General features: G+C 35.8%; 1 protein-coding gene across 7 annotated transcripts in view; it reads left to right on the top strand.

Moving 5' to 3' along the window:
- RNF19A (ring finger protein 19A, RBR E3 ubiquitin protein ligase) overlaps window positions 1–14369 on the top strand; it is a 116158-nt gene that overhangs the window by 16118 nt on the left and 85671 nt on the right. For all 7 annotated transcript variants that reach the window (XM_050801175.1, XM_050801179.1, XM_050801180.1 and 4 more), the window contains exon 2: window positions 6430–7196. In XM_050801175.1, the coding sequence (XP_050657132.1) occupies window positions 6523–7196 (674 nt within the window). In that variant the 5' untranslated portion in view covers window positions 6430–6522. The remainder of the gene's footprint in view (window positions 1–6429; window positions 7197–14369) is intronic.

Consider the following 14369-nt stretch of genomic DNA (forward strand, 5'->3'; position numbering starts at 1 on the left):
ACAGTATCTAAGATGAAAATTTCACTGGATGGATTTAACAGCAGATTGGAGACAGCAGAAGAAAAAGTTGATGAAGTGGAAGATAAATCAATAAAAATTTGCCAGTCTACCGAACAAAGAAAAAAAGATTACAAAAAAGAATAGTGCCTCAGTTGCTCCAGGGACAGAAATCAAACTAACATACAAATAATTAGAATTCCAGGAGTGGGGGGCGGGGAGAGAGAGACAGACAGACAGACAGACAGACAGAGACAGTATAGTAAAAAATACTTAAATAATTTCCCCCGAATTCCTTTATTTGGTTTAAATCAACTTCAAATTCAACAAGTTCAGTGAACGCCAAGCAGGATAGATATAAGGAAAACCACATCTAGGCACATCTTTATCAAACTGCTGAACATCCAAGATGGAAAACTGTTGAATGCAAGCAAAGGAAAAAAAGACACATTCTATACAGGGGAATTAAAATATCAGGAAAGATGACTTGTCAGAAACAATGGAGGCCAGAAGACAATGTAATAACCTATTTAAAGTCCTGAAAGGATAAAGATATCAACCTGGAGTTCTATATTCAGCAAAAATATCCATAAAAAGTGAAGGTGAAATAACTTTTTTTTTTTCCCAGATGAAAGTTGAAGGAATTCATTGCTAGGAGACCTGCGTAGCAAAAAATGCTAATGGAAGTTCTTGAGGCTGAAGATACATGACACCAGATGAAAAGTGGATCCACAAGAACAGGGCTCCCCAACCCTTGGGCCACGGTGTGTGGCCTGTTAGGAACTGGGCCACGCAGCAGGAGGCGAGCAGCTGTGAGCATTATTGTCTGAGCTCCGCTTCCTGTCAGATCAGTGGCAGCGTTCATTTCTCATAGCAGTATTGTGAACTGCACTCGAGGGATCTAGATCACACACTCCTTATGAGAATATAATGCCTGATGAAACCATCCCCGCTCCCACTCCCCATCTCCATCTGTGGAAAAATTGTCTTCTGTGAAATTGGTCCTGGTGCCAAAAAGTTTGGGCACCGCTGCACAAGAAAGAATGAAAAATACCAGAAAGTAAATATGTAACAATTAGGTTTCATCCTCCAAAAGAAGACTTTGTAAGCCTATAGAGCAATGGAAAAATTTATAAAGGACCTTGTTAGATGTTACTAAATTAAAAACTTAGACAACTGTACTTCAAAACATCACAGAATTGAAGGACAAGTGTTTAGAGAAAGTAAATATTGTTTAAAATCAAAGAGGAGCATTAATATTCCAGTGTAAAAATGGGCATAAAATGTGAACAAATAAAACATAGAAGTAGTGAAGAGGACAGTGCATGTGAACAAATGTTTAAATTGTTTGGCAATCAAAGAAATAGAAATTAAAGTGTGTATTTTTTGCTACTCAAAGAAAGAAGAAACTCTTATAAAGGATGCTGGTGAGAATTCAGGGAAATAACCTTTCTGGCGAGTTGTAGTACAAATTGGAACAAAACATTTTGGTATTCCATTTCAAGGGATTATTTTAGAAGTCCATACCACCTAGATAGTAGAAGATTCTTACACCAGGAAGTGACTTGTTGAATCAGTGTATTGACCAGGCGCGGTGGCTCACATCTATGATTCCAGCACTTTGGGAGGCTGAGCTGGGCAGATTACTTGAGGACAGGAGTTCGAGACCAGCCTGGCCAGTATGTCAACACTGCATTGTTACTTAAAAAATACAGAAATTAGCTGGGGATGGTGGCGCATGCCTGTAGTCCCAGCTACTCTCGAGGCTGAGGCACAAAAATCACTTGAACCTGGGAGGTGAAGGTTGTAGTGATCTCGTGCCACTACACTCCAGCCTGGGCAACAGAGTGAGACCCTGTCTCAAAAATAAAAAATAAGAAATTAGAAAATTAAATCAGTGTGTATGTAGGGGGTGGGGCATGGAGGAAAGATCATTATTCAGTAACTAGTGTTGAGGTAACTGGCTTGCCATTTAGAAAACAAATTTTGATCTCTACTTATTCATAAACTATCAAATTACCAGTAGAAAACATGTGAAGGAATTTTAAAAATACAATCTTAGAGTGGGCAAGGCTTTTTCTAAGGCTGATGTAGAAGTCAAAAGTCATAAAGATATGTGAATCTGAGCACATTAAAAACATTTGAAATTTCTGCATTGGAAAACTGCCATGTAGTCAAATACAATTTATACATACACACACACACATACCCACATGATAGCAAGGCTCTTTATTAAATAGAACTATGTCTTACACATCAATAAGGAAAAGTGCTGCAGCAGGATATGAACATGTGCCTAGTTCACAGAAAGTGAAATGTAAATGAGTTGTAGTGAGAAAATACTAAAAATATATTTCCCAACAAAGCAAATGTTCCTCGTGGATTCCCAATCTCACATACAAATACATAGCCATTAAAGTTAAATTTGTTTTCTTTATTCTTCATCTTCTTTCATCTTCTCAGCATAAGCATGTGCTGAAGTTTAATAGCCTGTTATTATTTTGTAATACAGAATGCAGCATTTAAAATAGTCTTTTTTATTTGTTGTGTTTATTGACACTTTCACTTGAGTATGGAATAGCTTCAAGCTTCTGTAGTCACCAAGTTAGTGATCAGTAGAAACTCTGCTGGGAATTCTCTGTACCTATTCCGTCTTTACTTAAAAAAACAAAAAAGACTTTGTCTTCTTTCGGTTCTCTTCAACACTGCTAGTAAATATTATCACATGCTGCTTTTATTGCATGCTTATTTTAGAAGTACCATACATCTGGATGTCAGACATCTAAAAAACAAATTAAAATTAGAAGACATAGGTACACTGCTCTTAGATTTAGTATTTTGACCATCAGAACAAAATTACTGGATTTTCTGCATATTTTAAGCTGTTTGAGAAGTGACAGAAGAAACCTAATTTTCGCTGAATAACAGAAGCAAAAACTGTTATTTGACCATGTAGTAGATTTTCCTCTTGGGAAGTAAGTGTTTTCTATGTATGCAAACTTTTTGCCCTACCTTCATTTCCAGAATACCTGTCTAATGATACGTAAATCATTTAGGCACATAGGTGGCTGTTAGATCCTGCTGAAGTGTTTGTGGTTAGAAGATGTTTATTGGTGGGATATTATAAATGTATAATTCTTGAAGTTGTAGTATCAGGATACTTAACATGTTTTACGAATCCTGAAGCACTTCTGAAGGTAAAAGGTCCTTGTCTTTCCACAGTTAAAAAACTGGATGTAGTAAGGCTGTATGGCGTAAGGATCACAGAGTAATAGCAACTGAAAAGCATCATTCATTCATTTAATATTAAGCACTTGCTGTAAGGTACACATTTTGTAAAGCACTAAGTTACGTTACATTCCATTTCAGCTAACATTTAGTACGGTGCCAGGTTTGTTAGGCATGTTTAACACATGTCAATTTCACATTATTCTTAGAACATCTATTTGAGGTGAGTGGTATCCATATTTTGTGGTCCTGATCGCTGATTCAGGAATGTATCTTATCTAGGATATGATAACAAAAAATAGCTGAGCCAGGTCTTTTGACTCCCAAGTTCTCTTCTTTAAACATACAACACTGGATGTTTTTTGTTTGCATGTCCAGATCTACTCTCATTCACCCTTCTCTACCCTGCTCTGTGCCCCCCTCAGGAGGTTGACTAGAAGGACTGACTTAGAGGCAGTTGGCTTCTGGTTGGATTTACTCAATGTGAGGCACTGGCAGGATATTGGAGAGCCAAAGGAATGAAACATTCCTTTTCTATGTTTAGGTACACAGATATCATTGTGTTGCAGATGCCTCCATTATTCACTACAGTAACATACTGTACAGGTTTGTAGCCTAGGAGCAGTAATCTATACAGTATACCCTAGGTATGTAATAGGCTATAACATCTACGTTCGTGTAATTGCACAATGATCACACAACAAAATCAATGACACATTTCTCAGAATGTATCGCCATCATTAAGTGATGCGTAACTATATTTGTATAGATTGAGCTCTCTGTTCCTTATCTATCCTGTGTTTGTGAGGGAAAATATAAACTGAGGAACATGAGTGAAGTTTGTTTGAGTGAAATGTTTTTCCAGAAAACATATGTTAATTATGAGGTAAGCCATAGGAGGAAAAAACACATAGAAAAAGGCACATTAATCATGAGTTTCTGGGTCATATATGTATCACAAAGTGAACATACCTTTGTAGACACTATGCATACTGCACATATTAAGAAAGTTTGGCTGGGCATTGTGTCTGACGTCTGTAATCCCAGCACTTTGGGAGGCCAAGGAGGGCGGATCACTTGAGGTCAGGAGTTCGAGGCCAGCCTGACCAACATGCTGAAACCTTGTCTCTACTAAAAATACAAAAATTAGCAAGTCATGGTGGCGCATGCCTGTAATCCCAGCTGAGGCAGGAGAATTGCTTGAACCCGGAAGGTGGAGGTTGCAGTGAGCTGGGATTTTGCCATTGCACTCTAGCCTGGGCAACAGAGCCAGACTCTGTCTCAAAAAAAAAAAAAAAAAAGTTCCCTTTGTGCCTCACCATAAAATGTAGCCACAATCCTGACTCCTAACATTGTACATTAATTCTCTCTGTTTGGAACTTTATATAAATAGAATTATACCACATACTCTTTTGTATGAGAGTCCTGTCTTGTGTGTAGCAGTATTTTGTTCCTTTTCATTGTTTCATTGCTTTAGAGTGTGAATATACCACAATTTATGTATTCATTCTACTGCTGATAAAAATATGGTTGTTTACAATATTTTGAATATTATTACCAATGCTATTGTGAGCATTGTTAAGTATGTCATTTTTCTTATTCGTTCCTTTCTAGGAATAAAATTGTTGGGTAATAGGTTATCGCTGTATGCCAATTTTATAGATATTGTTAAACAGTTTTCCAAAGTAGTTGTGCCATTTTACACTCCCACCAGTAGTGTAAGAGAGTTCCTATTCCTCCACATCCTTGCTAACACTTAGAAATGACAGTCTTTTAATTTTAGCCATCCTATTAGGTGTGTTGTAGTCTCTGAATGGGGCATTAATGTGTTTTTTCCTGATGACTGATGATGTTGAGCACTTTTCATATGCTTTTGTGAAATGCCCCTGCATATTTTTCTATTGGATTGTATATGTTTTCTTATTGATTTGTAAGCATTTTTTACATAGTCTGGGCACTGTGCCTTTATTAGTTATATGTGGCAAAAGTCTCCTCCCATACCCTTAATACTGTCTGTTGATTTTATTCTAGTCCAATTTAACAGTCTTTTATTTTATGGTTGGTATTCTTGTATGTTCTGTTTAAGAATTTTTCCATTGAAATAGTCTCTTCTCTTGTCTCCTAGAAGCTTTACATTCAGATCTGTAAACCATTTGTAATTGATTTTCATATATGGGCAAGCCATCCATCCATCAAGTTTCCTTTCTTTTCTCAGGTGGATAACCGGTAGACATAGTACTTTTATTTTTTTAAAGGCCATTTATTCTCAGTCCTCAGCAACATCATGTTTGTCATAAATCAAGTCTCGTGTGTGTGTGTGTGTGTGTGTGTGTGTGTGTGTGTGTGTGTGTATGTAGGACTTTTATTTTATTTTATTTTATTTATTTATTTTTGAGATGGACTCTCACGCTGTCGCCCAGGCTAGAGTGCAGTGGCGCAATCTCGGCTCACTGCAAGCTCCACCTCCCGGGTTCACGCCATTCTCCTGCCTCAGAAGAATACTCCGGAGTAGCTGGGGCTACAGGGACCCGCCACCATGCCCGGCTAATTTTTTATATTTTTAATAGAGATGGAGTTTCACTGTGTTAGCCAGGATGATCTCAATCTCCTGACCTCGTGATCTGCCCGTCTTGGCCTCCCAAAGTGCTGGGATTACAGGCGTCAGCCACCACGCCCGGCCTATATGGGACTTTTTCTGGACTACTTTCTGTTCCACTGGTCTTTGTATTCATCCTTGTGGCATAGCACATTATCTGATTACTGTAACTTTATAATATTATATCTAGCGGCGTTAGAGGCCTTTCCCCACTTTGTTCTGCAAGATTATGTAAGCTATTCTTAGCCCTTTGTATTTGCATGTATACTTGATTGTCAGTTATAAACAACAACAGAAAGACCTGCTAAAGGCAGTGAGAAATCATTGAAGTCAGAGTGATAATGACCAGAAGTTTTTTTCTAAGATTTTAAGAATAATTAGGTCAGCTCAAATCTAGAATCTTTTATTAAGATTAAAGAATCCCTTTTTGTTATTTCAGCATTAGTCTTGTAGTTTCTTACAGACTATTTAATAAATTGGCCTTATTTAAAAAAACAACAGCTACTAATGGTTAAGGAACATACTTGTTTGAAATTTGATATTTATGAAAATATACAAACTAAGAACATAATTAAATGATCTTGATTTTTTTATTTTTTATTTTTCAGAACATCCGTGATAACAGTCTTCTGTAAATCGAACTTTTGAAGAATTCTCTGAAAGAACCAAGTAGAATATTCTTACATCATGACTTACTCTGAATGCAAGAACAAGAAATAGGTTTTATCTCTAAATATAATGAAGGGCTGTGTGTAAACACTGACCCTGACTCAATTCTAACAAACATTTTAGACATGAGTTTACATCGGCAAATGGGTTCAGATCGAGATCTTCAGTCCTCTGCTTCATCTGTGAGCTTGCCTTCAGTCAAAAAGGCACCCAAAAAAAGAAGAATTTCAATAGGCTCCCTGTTTCGGAGGAAAAAAGATAGCAAACGTAAATCAAGGGAGCTAAATGGCGGGGTGGATGGAATTGCAAGTATTGAAAGTATACATTCTGAAATGTGTACTGATAAGAACTCCATTTTCTCTACAAATACCTCTTCTGACAATGGATTAACTTCCATCAGCAAACAAATTGGAGACTTCATAGAGTGCCCTTTGTGCCTTTTGCGGCATTCTAAAGACAGATTTCCTGATATAATGACTTGTCATCATAGATCTTGTGTGGATTGCTTACGACAATATTTAAGGATAGAAATCTCTGAAAGTAGAGTTAATATTAGTTGCCCAGAATGTACTGAACGGTTTAATCCCCATGATATTCGCTTGATATTAAGTGATGATGTCTTGATGGAAAAATACGAAGAGTTTATGCTTAGACGGTGGCTTGTTGCAGATCCTGATTGCAGGTGGTGTCCAGCTCCAGATTGTGGGTAAGAAGATATTGTTTGATTTTTCTTGAGTTAATTTTTTTCTCTGTGGATAAAATAATTTGCTGTTACTCAAAAATTTTTACGTGCTGGAGAATTCATTCAACAGGCCTGTTGAGTGCACACCATATATCAGGCACTATGCTAGCTGTTAAAGGCAGTGGTCCTGTCTTACTCATTTCTGTATTGTCTCTGCATTACATATTCACGGAGCACATTTAGAAGAAAAGGGTAAGGTGGTAGAGTTCAGGATCTACCTGAAATTGGTTTTCTCATCCATTTGGAGAATTTTGATTTTGGAATAACAGACGAAATGATGAGCATTGTTTGTGAAGAGGAGATTATTTGTGGTCATAAACTCAAATGACCCTCTTCTTTATTTTTTTCTCTTTGTTGACATGTTTCTCATGAGAGATAAATGGCCCTTTTGAAAGGTACCTACCTTAGCATGTGCCACAGTATGATGTGTTCATGTTGATATACATAAACATTTGCTAGTCTCAAGTTCTAGGGGTTATGTAATATTTGATTTGCCTCAAGTTTTTGAATTAACACATACCGTATTCTCAACATTTAAAATAAAATAATTTTGCATATATATTTGATTATTATGTTGGTGAGCAGCTCCTGTTTATAGAGCATTTATTGTGTACAGTTGTCAGAATTAGGGAAACAGTAGTCATATACTATTCAAGAATAGTAAAAGCCACAAACAATTAATGTGATATATAGCACACTGTTAGTAAACCAGAGATTATAAGTAACGTTTGGGGAAACCCAGAACTTCCGAGATTATCTGGGTATAATCTCAGAGGCAAGACTGGAATGTGAGTTTCATTTATCAAATTACAATTTCAAGACTCGTTACCTGAATCAAATCCACGATTTAAAAGTTTCTTGAGTAGTGAATTTTCAGATCGCATCTCACCTACATTCCATAATTTTAAATGAGAAAAGTAGTGTTTCCTGCCTGTGCAAATCCCAGTTTTCCCAGGTATCACTAGCACTTTATCATCCACCAAGGATTTCTGTGTAGTATACAACATTTTAAAATTACCTTATTAATATTTTATGAATTAATTAGTTGTATGTAGGGTTCAGATATTATTCATTATCAGATTTGAATTATGCTGTCCTATACTGTGGGGAGCTTATACTGTAATATAGATAAACAACAAAATATGTTATGGATGCTATCTAAACTGGGCCAAGGTTAGCTGTGTTTCCAGGTGTAATGGCAGAAGCAAACTCTGGGATGTATGCAGGGCTAAATTTTCAAGAAAAAGATGGGAAGAAAATAATGAACAGTAGCTTTAAATAACTTGAGCAGAAGACAGTATTCTGACGGAAAAACAGCTTAGATATGATTGAATCGCTCTTGATCCTGTGGACCGACCCCTGCATAACGTTTTCACAGGTGCAAGTGTGCATTTCCACTGGTGCACAAGTGCAAGTTATACTCTTGAAATTAGAGTAGATTTCAAGTAGGATAGCAAATTTTAGTTTTAAAAAAACTTTTTGTGAGTCGTTATAACAAATACTCCCATAGCAAGAGTTCAAATGCTGAGGAATATGTCTGTTATGTTTCATCTACGGAAAGAGTGTGGTTTTTCTGTCTATCCTTCATAGAACCCCAGGGTACAAGAGGTGCTTAATACATTCCTCTAAATTTTTAATAGCTTAAAAAAAATCTGCGACTGCACGTGGTGGCTCATGCCTGTAATCCCAGCACTTTGGGAGGCCAGGGTGGGAAGATAACTTGAACCCAGGAGGTCAAGGCTGTAGTGAGCCGTGATTGCGCCACTACACTCCAGCCTGGGCAACAGAATAAAGCCCTGTCTTAAAAAAAAAATCTGACAATGATAAAACAAAGGAAAAGGAGACTTAAGTTGTCACAGCCTTTGGCCAGGAGTTATTAAGACAATAAATCCAGGGGCACAAACCTTCTGGTCACTTAATTGCTGTATATTATCTTGTCCTGGGTTGATTGGTAATGTCATCATAATATATAGTTAACATTAGCAACCTAATTGAACATAGTAGGTAGGGCTAAAGCAAATTATAATTTGTATAAGAACTTGATTTTAGGGGAAGCATGCCGAACCAACTGGAAAAAGGATTGATTATTCAACATATAGAATTAGTTATTTGAGGGGGAAAACATTAGATTGTCACCACATATGTTAAAATCAAAACAGATTACAGAGGTGTAAGTTATATAAATAAATGGAAAAAATCAAAAGAAAATATAGGTGAATGATTAGCTAACCTACTGCCACATTGTGTATTAAAATTGAACACATATTTATTATATAACTGAGAATTTCAACTCCTAGATCAGTACTGTAGGGAAAATCTTTACTTGTATACCAGGAGATTTGTATAAGGATGTTCCACAATAACAAAACAAAACAAACAAAAAAATGTTCATTAACAGTAGAGTAAATATATTTAGTTTATTGGTTACCTCTTGAGAGTAGGAAGAGGGGATGTGAACTTCAGGGGGTAACCAGGTTACTTCTAAAGCCACTGATAATAAAGGTTTTGATTTCCAGTTCATGCTTAGTATACTGGCATAATTTTTGATAGCACTACATTTCTTTCTCAAAGTGTTCCAATTTAGATTGCGAGTTAATGATCATCCTACTGATAATGTTCTTAACTTGTGTGGTACATACAGGAGTATTTCTTTTACTATTCTTTATAAACCCTTTTATATATATTTCTTAATAAAGATTTTTTTCAGAAACTCATACTTTGGGATATTTTGGCACATTTTCTTCTCATTGAGACTTCGTTGTTAAAAAGTAAAATGGCTCAGTATTAATATTTTAGAGATGATAATTCAAATGTTAACTCAAGTATAAAATATCATAAAATAATAGAAACATTTGCTTTACTAGACTCCGTTACTGTGAAAACAACCACATGATTGTTATGTAAGTTTAACAAATAATTGTCCTTGATTAATTTGGCTATACATTAATTTTTGGTGTTATTGGTTGTCAGTAGTCTTACCCACAAAGGACAGAGGAAAAAACGTCACAGATTACTTTTGTGTATTCTCTTTTATACTTGGCTTATACTGCTCTGTAAGTTGTTATGGTCGTATTTCACATACTTGATGATGTAGGTTTTATGGTTGTGTTTTGAAGAAAATGTCACCCAATAATATAAAATTTGTGTGTATACTTTGAAAACGTAGGATACTATACAAACCCTCATTAAAAGTTAGCTTTACTTATTATGAGCTGTAAATACCTGATTTTGAGTCCCTATTCTATCATGTTATAAGGATTAAGTGAGATCTTTAATGCTATTACTAGCAAAATTCCTAGTACACAGTAAACTTGTCATTGCTCTTACTTACTATTCTTCATCTCTATTTCCAAAGTTTTGCTTTTTTAAAAAATCAGATAATCATTCAAATATTTAATGCACCTATGTGCCAGGTACTGGAGATTTATTAATGAACACAAGACAAAAATCTCTGACCTATTGGAGCTTACTGAAGCCTTTGAAACACACAGAGGACCCCCCTTTTTTTTTTAAATTAAAACCCCATTTTTTATTTAAATCTGGCATAGGGAATATTGGTAAATTTCTGAATATTTGGTTTTTATAAAAATGTTTAGCCACGGTGCCAGGACCATAGGCGTATATGTAGTATTTAGCCCCTTTTATTATATAACACACTTGAAATGTTCTTTTCCAGAAATGCTAGATGTGAAATTATGAATTTTTTCTTTTGCATTTGTTATTTATAAACATGGCCATTTTCTGTATCTGACATTAATTTTACTTAAACGTACAGTTTAACACACCTTGAGAAATACTGTACTTACCACAGAGTAGAAAAGAGTTCTACCTGACCTGATTTCCATTTAAGATCTCTTGGGGTTTCTGACCTAATATTCTTTCCACTCTTGAGGGCTAGGACTGATCACACTTGTTTAAAGGACGGTATTTCTAAAAATCCCACTTGAGGAGGGGCCCAGAGGGCCAAATTTGAGTGCTGTGATTTAACCAGAGTGAGTCTCACTAGACAGCTTCTAGAACATGCCAGTCCTCACAGGTTCAGAGAAAAATACAGCCATAGTTAAGGAGAAAAATTGGGGGAGGGATCCCAGTGTGCAAGGAGAAGAAGCATAGAAGTTGCCTTGAATAAAAATACCTGATTACCTTCTGCCTTGGAGTCCTAGTTTGTACATTGTCTAGGCAGATAGCAAAAAGTCGTTGTTTTGGTTTCTATCACCTGTTTTCAGTTGGCTGAGGCCACCCTGCTACCAGCACACATTATCCCTGTCATCCCATGTGAGTGCTTCTGACTTTGCTGGGGAGCTTTGAATATACAAGAACATTTATTTTACTGGGACGTAATTAGTGATTTATTGTCTGTGAGCCTCCCAAGGATCCTCCAGAAAAGTTCGTTTTTGCTTTTGGAACCACAGGCTAACCTCATGCTCAATAAAAAAATTGTTCAATGAACCAGCCTGACTGTATGCCACTAGCATAACTCATATACTTTTGGGTAATGTAATCAACTATAATTGGCTTTGTAAGCTTCAAGCTGGTTTGCTATGACATTTAAATGGCTTTCAATGATATCTTACTCTGGTGGAGAATATTGTTCTTAATAGATTAAAAAAAATAGGGCCATAGGCTTAGGGACTAAATAACATGTATTTTTAGAATTTTAATTAATGTCTGTGTAACTCTCATTCTCATCCAACAAAGATGTGTTTTAGCTATACCTTGACCATCTTTTGACATGCTGGAAATGCTTTTGTAGACTGGCCTTTTACAAATTTTGCAGAGACCACAGATCCTACTTAGATTTTATCCAGAGAAAATAAGTACATGGGACTTAGAAAACAGATTTGGGGTATAAAGAGCCATAATGAATAAACTACATTTCAGGGGAAGCTGTAATTCATGACTAGTGATAAATTATATGTGTTAGAACACACATACATAAGCATATTCTAAGAGTTAATAGCTTGAACTGAGAGTGCTATTTTTAATTTATTCTTCCTAACCATAAAATTAATCCAGGTATATTTTAACACTAAATAATTCAGTATACTATGTGGGTAGTTCTTTGAAGTTTAAAAATCACATTTCCTGTGTCTTCTGACAATGTAATAAACTTTAAGCATTTCAGATTTTGAATTTTTTGACTAGGGATGCTCAACCTGTATATTACTCCTGTACCAAACATTGTTAATTGATACTAAGATCTTTGGTGGTGTTTTTATGAGTCAATAAAAATAACATGCTTTCCCTCCACCCTCATTCAAGACCATGTTAACATATGACCCAGGAGACATGTCAGCTTTCTCTAGTTAGTTGACTAAAGAATGTGGCTTTGGATATGCAGCCAAAATGGCTTGCTAACACTTCATCCCTAAATTGGGGACAGACTTCCCCAATTAGTCTTAGGCATGTAGGCCTGAGAACAACCGAAGGCCTCTCCTGCAGCATGTAGTGGAAAACAGAACAGAACGCATCCTGTCTGCAGGATGCAAATCCTAGAAAAGGGAACCAGGAGATGAGCCTCACTTTGTCTAGACCTTCTCTCAAGTATCTTAAGTAAGTTATTCCTTTTTCACTGGAATAATCAAAACGTTAAAGTAGAATCATGAGCCTCTTGATTCTGATATAAAACTTGACTGTTCCCCTTAACTGGATCAAATAATTTTGTTATTTCTGATTATATTTTCTTTCTGTTCTTACTTTAAAGATAAAAGAAAGTTATTTAAAGATATGTTAAAAGCTTTATGCTTTAAAAAATTATTTTGGACTTACAGATACTTCTTCATTCTCTTTTAACTGACAGAAGTGACATGAGAGACAGTGTCATTTTTTAATCAAAATATTTATTGAGACTGTCATGTCTTTCTTAGGATTACATTTCGTGTTAGGTATTTTTTTTTCTTCTTTCTTTTTCCTTACAAGGAGTTTGCTCCAGGTAGAATATATCACCCTAGCTGGTATCCCTACTTGCTTGATGTTATCAATAGTATAATTTGTAAAACATTAGTACTATGAAATTCTCCCAGGAGATATTATAAATGACTTAATTTAAATAAATTAAGAAAATACTGCATACTATGTACTGAACATTGGTATGTTAAAAATTCTTTTAGCAAATCCTATAATAGAAAACAAAAACTTCTTTAATTTTACTTGGCATTTTCCTAACTTGACCACTGAGTTCTTAGTGTGGATCACCTGTTAACAGTGCAGTGAACAGAAGATACTTCTGGAGAAACTGCTGTTTCAGCCCCTTCCTGTGTTCCCCACTTTCTTCCTGTCCATCCACTCCTAGGTTAAGCATTTCAAGTACAGTAGCTAGAGACCTTCAGCTGAAGGATAGAGAAGGAAAGTAAGGCTTGAATTAAATAATGGACCATAGAAAGAAATGGAACTAACCACCAAACTAATGTTTGGGTGCTGTTTGAGCCAGAGGGGTTCAGTTATTTCTGAGACCTTCTATTGAGCCTGTTCTTTTTCCAAATAACACATTATAGCAGAGCAGAGAGACTCATGGAATTTTCTGTAAAGCAAGGGTTTTGTATTTAATTTAGTTTTACCATTTGCTTCCATTATAATTTGAGAGTTATTTTTCAATGGAAAATAAATTTAACTCCCACAAAAGGAAAGTCATCTTCGAGAGGCTTGACAAGCTGTTTTCAAAATGTGTGAATGCTAGGTACATTTAATTTCTTGATATATTACAGAACTTGCCTAATACTGTTATAGTTAGGATTGAATACATATGAATGTGAAAAACCTCCATAGGAAGCACTCAGTGAGTGTTAGTGTAAGAAAAAACTACTAGACAAACTGCTCTAACTTTTGTCATCAGATTATACATTTATGAAAACATTTGGTCAGTATTATTAAAGTAATCCTGTTTTTCTTTGGAATTTGTGTAAATTCAGTAGACTTGAATGTTTAGTTCTAGGGGAAGGACATCTTAGCTTTTCCATTTAAAAAATACTGAGACGTAGCATAAAATGTTGGTACTTTAACATTTGAGTACACATAATGTGCCGTGAACTAAACTCTCCTTTTCGCTGTACCCCTGTAACCCTGCCTCTCCTGTCTTCCTCTCTTCTCTCCCCATCTCTCTTCACAGACACACAAACACTACATATGTATAATCTTATT

This window comes from Macaca thibetana, chromosome 8 (genome assembly GCF_024542745.1).
Source record: "Macaca thibetana thibetana isolate TM-01 chromosome 8, ASM2454274v1, whole genome shotgun sequence".
In the NCBI taxonomy this organism is placed as follows: Eukaryota; Metazoa; Chordata; class Mammalia; order Primates; family Cercopithecidae; genus Macaca; species Macaca thibetana.